This window comes from Populus nigra, chromosome 11, assembly GCF_951802175.1.
Source record: "Populus nigra chromosome 11, ddPopNigr1.1, whole genome shotgun sequence".
NCBI classification, from domain to species: Eukaryota; Viridiplantae; Streptophyta; class Magnoliopsida; order Malpighiales; family Salicaceae; genus Populus; species Populus nigra.
In genome coordinates, this window is record NC_084862.1 from 12,678,501 (window position 1) to 12,688,107 (window position 9,607).

A 9,607-nucleotide genomic window follows, 5' to 3' on the forward strand; every position below is an offset into this window, starting at 1 on the left:
TGTTGACGTTTTAGAGTCTTTTTTTATTGGAAGGGAAAGGGTACGAACAAGAGAGTTAACAATTTTATAAGAGGGATGGCCAAGTCGTTTGTGCCACCCACCAATCGTCGTCCTCTCATGCACATTAGCAACCATTTTGGAGGAGGAGCCCACCAATGAGTCCGGAAGCGGATACACACTGTTCTCACATGCACCTTTGAGAAGTATCGCCCCCGTGATCTGATCCTTGACAAGAAAGTAAAATGGGTGAAATTCAACAAAAACGTTATTTTGGATAGTAAAGTGATGGACGGAAACTAAATTCTTGCGAATACTAGGAACACAAAGTGTATCATTTAATTGAAAATCACGAGTGGGAGAATGAAAAACCAAAGAACCAATGTGTGAGACACGCAAACCTGAACCATCACCGATAACAACCTCATCGGTGCCATCATATTCCGAGTGGACTGATAAATTTGTCAGATCACCTGTAATGTTATGAGAAGCAGCGGAATCAATTAACCATTTGGTATCCTTTTGTTGAGAGGTGGAAACACAATTGGCAGTGGGCTCCGAAAAACCCATCGACAACACTTCTAGCTAGTTGTGCGACAGCATCCATGTAAACTATCTGATGAAATCTTAAAAAAATCTTTCCATAGAATTAATGGATTTTTCCTCGCTACATTCTGGATTTATGGAGTAATGATCTGGGCTGTTTTTGAAAAAACATTTCTTTGTAAAAATAAATAATCCTTTGATATTTAAGTGAGTAGAAATATGAAGATGAAAAAAGTATATAGAAAAAAAAAATTTAAAAATGCGTTTCTACATGTGTTGGCCTAGATTTCAATGGTGTAGCTTTGGTTGGCTTTTATGGTTGTGAATGCCTTGCATGGCTAGAGTGACTTTGGCTTGTAGGCTTGGCTGCTTGTCGGTGTCTGCATGCATTTATACACCCATGTCTAAATGGAGAAAGAGCTCATATCAATGGTAGAGAAATTGATGCTCTACCATGGTTGTAGATCTAGTCATTCATAGGAGGAGAAAATGATGCTTTGTTAGTGTTATGCATGCTTTTTGTATATAAAAAAAGTATTATTAGTTAGTCAGAGTTACTTATTGATTGATATATTATTTCATGGTTTTCATACTATTTATATTATTAGTGAAGATATTGATGATGGACAATGTCATTTAATGCAGAGATATTATATTATGTGTGTTATTGATGAAGATATTGGTGATATGTAATATTATTAACACAGAAAATAGTGCATGCTATGCATAAAAAAAATTCATATGTGCATAGAATAAAATTGTGTACATGAAAGTTTATGTACATCATTTTTATAAACCCAAAAAAATACATAAAAGAGACAGGATTGAACAAACCGGGTCTGGACTGGAATTTTGGCTTGAAAATTTCCAGCCATTTGGGGTTTTTTTTTCTTATAGAAAAATTCTTTAATATCAGTGTCCAAAAGCAGGAAATGACATAAATTAATGGATATCCCTGCCAACTTTTTTTTTTCCGAAGAGGTTTGAACTCGAAATCTGTTATGAGAGAAAGGAGATATTAATGCCAATTAAACTAGTTATCAATGGCAGTAGTTATCTATGTCTCTAATGCAATTATCACAGGGAAATTAAGGCGCATAAATACTTGTTTTACTGTCTCATTAAACGTTTCTGGTACCAATGCAGGGACCTCAGCAGCCAATTACATATACCAAACCTTAATTAATACTTTGCACAAACTCACCAACTTCGCCTAATCAAGATACAAACAATATCAAGAAGAATATAATTGTTCATAATGATCATTTATAAGAATTAGACCAGTTGTGATTATCTAAATAATTAAACCAGAGAATCCAAGGCCATGATGGTGCTGAGATTCATTGGGTTCATATACTTGGTGCTGCCAGTCACGATAGTGCTAACAAGGATTCTGTTAGCTCTCTCAGTTGGATGGAATGGATCCCAAAATGCAAAGATTTCTCTGTTAGGGCACAAGTTGGAAGCTATAGTGCACAGTCCTATCCCATTGAAACGTCCCTGTCCACAACATGCAACTTGCGACGTCACAAATCCTGCATACAAACCATTTAATTAGAATAGTAGATCATTGTTCATTAGTATAGTACTCTTGCAGTCCAAAATTCTTTGAAAGTAATCCAACTAGCTATGAATTATTTAAATAATTTGCATACTAATTGCATTAAAAAATCAATTCAATCAAAAACTTAAATTGTTAAGGAAGTTTTCAAGATATGATTTATATTATTTCATAACACATCTCTTAAGTGAAAATCATTTGAGCTTATAACTTATATATACTCAAGTTATCTTATACTTAATTTTTATCAAATAAATAGAGATGATGATTTCAAACTCGCGATCGCTTAATAATCAATGCTCTTATATCATATTAAAGAACCAAATCAACTCAAAATATTACTTAAACTGTTAGGTGAGTACTTAAAATATGATTTATATTATTTTTTAATAAATTATTTCATGAAAATAATAAAAATTGCATGGAAAGTCAATTGATCAATCATTAATTTGTTAAAAATAAAAATAAATTGTGTGCACGGAAGCAAACTCAACCAGGGCACAGCACTTGTATACCTAATATCACTATGGCATGCATTGACTCTTAATAGTCCATGCATGCATATATATCCTTCCATTAATGTCAATGAATTTTAGTTTCCTAAACTTATGGCTATATGTTTGGTGCATATGCAATTCTTTATGCATTTAAACTTCTCCTTCGTTTTTTTTCCCCCAGAAGTCTCGAATCGAGTTCGAAATGTTTCTCTCTTTAGAAAAAAAATTCTCTCTTTTTTTTAATAAATAAGGTACTAATCAATAGCTTGTTGCGCCTATAAATTCTTCCTTCGATGACTTACCATATGCCTGAGGATTAGTAATGAAATCCATGTTGGCTTCATAAGCATTGGCTGAGATGAAAACATCCGATCCAATTTCCTTATTGAGTTCCATTAACATTTGCACAAGTTGTGGGTTGAACAAGGCAGCTGCTCTCTGCAGCTCAACCGCACATTCTCCATTTCTGCTCCTCATCGCCCTCTCTGCTGGAACGCAACCTAATGGCCCGGTCCCCGTCACCAAAACCCTACGTGCACCCAATTCGTATACACTCTGCATAGTGAAACATTAATTTACTTTATTAATTAAGCTATAATTTAATAGGTTGTTATATGAATTGTTGGTTTACATGGTGAGCCAATGTTATTTGAACATAAATATATGGAAAAAGAGTTCATTTAATGCTACAAGAGCATCAACGATACTTTTCGACGTTTGGTGAGAGATTATAAATGCAGTACGTACGTAGTGCAGAGTTTCCGTGTATCTAGCATAAGTAAATTGGACAGTAAGAATGAGAAAGGAGGTCAAGACGTCAAGTCATTTTAAAAGGGCAAGTGATAAATTACTATGGCTTACAAAGAGGAGAGAAAGCATGCACAGATACATCCTCTGTAGTGCAGAGTTTCTGTGTATCTAGCATAAGTAAATTGGAGAGTAAGAATGAGAACGTAGGTCAAGACGTCAAGTCATTTTAAAAGGGCAAGTGATAATTTACTATGGCTTGCAAAGATGAGAGAAAGCATGAAGAGATACATTCTTTGTAGATGGATTTGGCCAAAACGTTTTAATGAGAAAATCATCTATCAATGAAAATGACCTGAAAGGTTTTAAATAACATGTCAGAAAACATCAAATGCTGGCTGGCCTCATGAACAGCGAACAGTCCAAGCAATAAACTCCTTTGTCGGCTTCGCAAAGTCAAGAAAAACTTGTCTTGCTTGCCAATGAGCTTACGTCTTAACTAATGCGCTAATGCTCTTTCTCTTCAAAAAAAAAAAAAAATCGAGTTCAAGTCTCTCATTTATAAAAGAAAACTTATCTTGCTTGATTAAAGGAAAAGGTAATGCAAATATCGGTGAACTTAGGACACAAAAAACCCAAAAGTGAGACCCTCTAATTCATTCCAGCGCGCTTTTGCATCATTCAGCATATTTGACCCATGTAACTTTGCAGTTGACACCACTTTCTATCGAATTAAATGGTGCATGAAAGCTTCATCACATTAATTTAATTTTGCTCCTACGTACTTCTATGTGAACATGTTGCTATAGTCTACTGAATCTCTTTGTAATGTCTCTTTTTGCAACAAAATCTTGTAAAAAAACAGAAATAAAAAGAGAGCCTTGAAGAATAACATGCCAGAGAAACATATAAAAACATGTATGTTACCACTAAAATCTTGCGGTACTCGGAGACGAGATAGACAACATAATCAGGGAGGGCGAATTGGCGAGATCTTGCAGAAAAGGGCACCAAGTAGTAGTTGTTAACAAAGTCATTGCCGCCTAGGGTCATCAGGACTAGAGCTTGATTGACCAATCGTTGAGCTTGCTCGGGTCCAATAAGTGCACTAACCCTTTGCTGATATTGTTGGAAGTATTGCAATTGTCGACCGATTCGGATGATGTTGAGCTGCAATGTATATAATTAAGTTAAAATTGATATATGATGAACATTGTGTTCTTTTGCTTTTACGCAATATAAAGTAAAATCTCAAGTGTACTTAAGTTTACTAGCTGGTCAAGGTCTTTCCTTCCCTGTCTTGATGAGAAGAAAAGGCTTGGAAATTACATTGCACGTCAAGAAATTGAATTGAAAATGGACTTACAAACTGAATTCCAGTATCGTTGAGAATTCCGATTCCAGCAGAGGCAAAGTTGGCTCCGACAAGTAGTCTTTCTCCCCTGAGCTCAGGACTCAAGTATGGCAATGTGGATTCCGAGCCAATTGCCTCACCTAGTAATATACATGATCGACATTAATCAATCTAGAGTGCAAGAAAAAAAAAGATATATTTGCAATCTGATAAAAAAAAATCATATTGATTTTTTTTAAAAAAAAAACATAACCGTACTGATGAGATCAGGGATGTTAAAGCCATTAGAGAAACGTCCAGTAGCCCGATGAGTTGGATAATCGACCCCATACGGCGGTGCATCAGCTCGGGCAGTGGTTGCAAGATAATTATTGTTGCCATTATCTACTAACGAATCACCAAAAACAAAGAAAGCCCTAGCCTCAACTTCCGGAATAACACTTGCCAGTGTTATTACAAGCCCTAAAATTAAAGAAATGAAACATGATGAGCTATCCCTACACATGTTTCCAAGCAACCCTAGCACAACTTTAATGGGTGCCCTAGCACAACTTTAATGGGTGCCCTAACACAATTGTGATGTCCAAGTAAATTATGAGTGAACAAAGCTGGGTATAAATAATGTTCATCATCACTTCCTGACTTCCTGTTACGAGCCCTCGATCGATGCGACATTAATGACTTGTTCAACCACCAGAGGTTTGATAGATAAGGCCACGAGGGTTACTGTCACAACAGAAGCTAAGAGCGTACGCGTTGTTTCAGAACGTGCATGCCTTGCTCCTGTGCTTGACAACTCGCCATTAATGAACAGTCCATTTTCATGTTATAGTTGAGCTGGCAGTAGTAATTAGGGTTTGGATGCTCCACTAGGTACAGCAGTAAGAATACTTTTCCATGCACACCCAGCTTATTTAATTTGTGACCTTTCTTATTTCTGAAAGTTTTTTTCTTTTCTTTTCTTTTTCGGTCAGGATTGAATGCTCTCTGTGTTAATTACAAGCTTAAATATATATAAGGCAATTTGATGGTGTTGGAATTTTATTTTATTTTAAAAAAAAACAGATGGTGATGTAGTAAATATCTAATTTTGTTCTATAAACCATCAATGCAGCTCTTTTATTTTTATTTTAGGATAAGCATAGCTTATTTAGGAGTGTGGTTACGGTTGTTTTTTAAAGTGTAATATATCAAAATAATAATTTTTTTAGTTTTTTAAAATTATTTTTGATACTAACACATCAAAATGATATAAAAATATCAAAAAAAAATATTAATTAATTTGAATCAAAGAAAAAAATAAAAAAAATTTAAATTTTTTCAAAAATACTTTTGAAACACAAAAACAAACATAGCATAAATCCAGCGTATATACTATGAACCAACATCAACTATTTAATTTTGGTGGGGAATGCTTTAAAAAAATATTTTTAAAAATATTTTTAAAAATTCTATTTATTTTAAACATTAAAATTATTAAAAAATATAACAATTTAATACTTTTCTAAATAAAACACTTTTAAAAGTAAAAATATCATTTTCTCGTACGAGAAAGTTGAAATATTAGTTAGAGGTGGTAGGTAGAAAAAACATCAAAATCATTGACTAATTTCTATCATCAAGAAAACCTCATAAAGAGATTTTTCCAAGAGGTATGATTGTAAAATAACATCGCCATCATCATCATTTTTTATTTCAATATGTTAGTGTAATGTAAGACTAATAACTAGGGATAGCTAGCCAGAGCTGAAGGAGCCATGTGACAGACATTAATAAGGTGGGGATGATCATTCCTATCTACTCTCCGACACTGTCCCACCGGAGTTAATTAAAATGGAAAGGCCCCATCATAAAAAAAAAAAAAAAAAAACCTCTAAGCATGATGTATGCCGTGCATCGTCTGCCCCAGTCGTTATTAGAACCAACCTGGCTAGTAGTCGGTTGTTGGCATGTGCAGCAACATGAACAGAAAAAAAAAGAGGAATATGTAGACGTATATGGCAAGAATTTCTAAATAGGGAGGTGCGTGGCTCAATGGTGGAGGCTTCTTCCGACTAGTTTGTCTTGGGATCTAGACAAAATGCCAGCAATAAATTTTAACCTGTAAAATTAATTATCAAATATTCCTGGGTTTTCACCCGCTTCACTCTTCGTATTTGAAGCAGCTCTTCCTTTCTTGTTTACTTTCGATTTTTTTTTAAACAATTCCGTCCAATATACTTTTTTTATTTAATTTCATCCTTTTCTAACCTCACTCTATTAGATAAGATTTTAAATTGTGATCAAAATTCTAAATGATATGTATCTTATATAAGACACGGAGAAAGTGCATAATTAATCTCAAAGCTTTAAGAACTTTTATTTTAGTCTAAAAGTTTGTTTTATTAATTTTTTATGTCTGAATTTGTGAGAAGAGAGAAAATTATTGGAAAACAGTGATTGAGAGCGAAAATTATTGGTTGACCATATTCCAATAACAAACACCACTAAAGTTTGCATGTTATAGACAGATTCTTCTGTTAGTATTTAGATATTGATTCTATTGAAAATACTTTCATTGATGGAATCACGAATGATTACTATTTGTGAGAAAATGTATAGTCAGTGATTTCTATTTCGTTGGTAATTCTACTGGTAATATAATCATGGATACATGGATTTATAGACAAAAAACATGCCGAACAAAAATAAACTACAAGCATCACTCCGTCAATATTTCCATCGATGTGTATGGCATATCACCAACAAAAATATCATTTGTAATTTCTTAGATGATTTATTTTCATATTACCAACAGAATTAACCCGTCGGTAAGGATATATTGTTAGTGGAATTTTCTGTAATTTTTTTTAGCTATCTAAAACTCTCCGAGAGATTCAGTATGTTGGTGATTTCGTCTGAAATAATAAGTGACATTTCATGTAATGTTTTTTCAACTCTCTATGACTTTTCAATAGAGTTAGTCCATCGGTATTTCATTAGTAATTTGTTTAATTTTTTAAAAAAAATCTAATAAACAAAGTAGAAAATAAATTAAAATAAATGTAATTAAAATAAAAAATAATAATTATTGTAGATTTAAAAATTTATTAGTTTAAATACAATTCATCTATAGGAGAGGCAAGAGGAGAAGGAGGCGGGTCTTCGTCGAGACTGGGGGTGATGATGTGGACCACATGTACCATCAATGTTTTATTTTAGCTCTATGTACTAAGTCGTCATGCCTCAGCATTAATAAGCCGGGTCGTCCAAGAGTCAACTTGTTGTTGAACAATTACCTAGAACTCTAGAGATTGAGTGCTCAAAATCGATTGTGAGCATCCAATAGTTAAGAAACCATGGGCCATCAACAAATCCTCAATTGTTGTGTTTGAGATACCATAAACTTGATTTTTATCGAGTCCACTAGACGATCAAGTCTCCAACCATAAATTCAGATTAACTTTTGGATGGGTTGAAAGATCATCCTTATATCTCTCCTGCAATCGAGTGATATATGTTTTCTAAAAAACAATAAGCTAATTACAAAAATAATAACTTAAGAAAAAAAATGTAAGTCAAAACTAGATGGTGATCTATCCCAAACAAACTATGTGAATGACCTAACATATACTTTTTGAACCGGACATGTCTAGGTCTAAGAGGAGGTCTGATTGCGTCAAAACTAGCATACCGGCTTAAAATGATTATAACAAGAAATTCAACCATTAGATTGGGCTTAAATTTTTCTAGGTAATTCTACAGTAAGTTTTCCTATTTTATCATAGCATTGGATCACCCGAATTGGGCATATAACTTGTTGTTCCTAGGTTTTTTGAATTTATTATTTTAATTCAGATATTATTTTAATTTTTTTGATGCTTTTTAATTTCTAGTTGATGTAGAGTTTTCTGACTTGTTTACAAGTTTAGTAAACCGCTAATATATAAGACGGACTTTATTAACTTATTTTCAGAGAAATAAATTATAAATGTAAAGTTCTAAAACTCTTTTGACTCATTATATTTTTGGTATTTTCTATATTATTGAAATCCAGCTTACACCTATATCATAACGTGCACAAAGAAATAACTATTTTATTATGCTCTCTCCTAAGATTTCAACATTGCTCGATAATATATGAAAATATATCCAATTCCAAAGCTATGCCTCTAATACTCAACCAATCCTAATGTATACGAGAACGATATGCGTTGAGCATAGCTTGCATCTTGAACTCAAGGGCATGGTTTATTTTTCCTAATAATTTAAATGCTTTTATTTTATGGTTATTCAACCTAATATGCATTAAATTTATTTAATGTATTTTGTTTTTATAACAAAAAGAACATCCACTAAGGGGTAGGAGGATTGTGTTCACTTAAGATTGAGAGTTCTTGAAATAATTACAATTATAGCGAAATTTCTTCTTCCACATAAACAAACACTCGTCGAATCACGTCAAAACCTACTTATTTGCTTGCTGGAGACTTGGAGACTAGCTAGCTATCCATGAACACACACACACACACAAGAGTAAATATGAATTAGATAATTGGGTTTGTGTCACGAAGCTTTGCTTAAAACGAAGATTAATGTTTCTATTAGCAATAATTTCAACGAAATGTACTATTTCAACATCTTTGAGTTATTCTCTCTCTATGAACAACGTTCTAAACATATCCATCCCAATGAAATTTTGAGGGAAATGAAAACATAATTTTAAAATCCAACCCGATCTTGCGAGTTGACTTGAAATCCAGTTAACCTAGAGGTAGAACTAGGTCAGGTTGAAAAAAAAATAGAAAAAAAATCTGATATAACCTGATTAATCTGATGGGTTGATCTAATAAAATCCGTTCAAAAATTCAGTTACAACTTTTTAATTTTTATATTTTTACTCAAATAATATCATTTTAATTTTAA

The 9,607-nt window shown here is 33.2% G+C and overlaps 1 protein-coding gene across 1 annotated transcript; it reads right to left on the minus strand.

The window, feature by feature from the left end:
- Positions 1–1,631: 1,631 nt before the first annotated feature.
- On the minus strand, positions 1,632–5,450 carry LOC133668793 (GDSL esterase/lipase LTL1-like). Its single transcript, XM_062088800.1, has 5 exons — positions 4,961–5,450; positions 4,715–4,842; positions 4,276–4,518; positions 2,904–3,156; positions 1,632–2,078 (listed from the first exon to the last, which is right to left on the minus strand). Exons 1-5 carry the CDS (start codon positions 5,205–5,207, stop codon positions 1,846–1,848), a joined length of 1,104 nt encoding a protein of 367 aa, XP_061944784.1. The 5' UTR covers positions 5,208–5,450; the 3' UTR covers positions 1,632–1,845.
- Between the last annotated feature and the right edge of the window lie 4,157 nt (positions 5,451–9,607).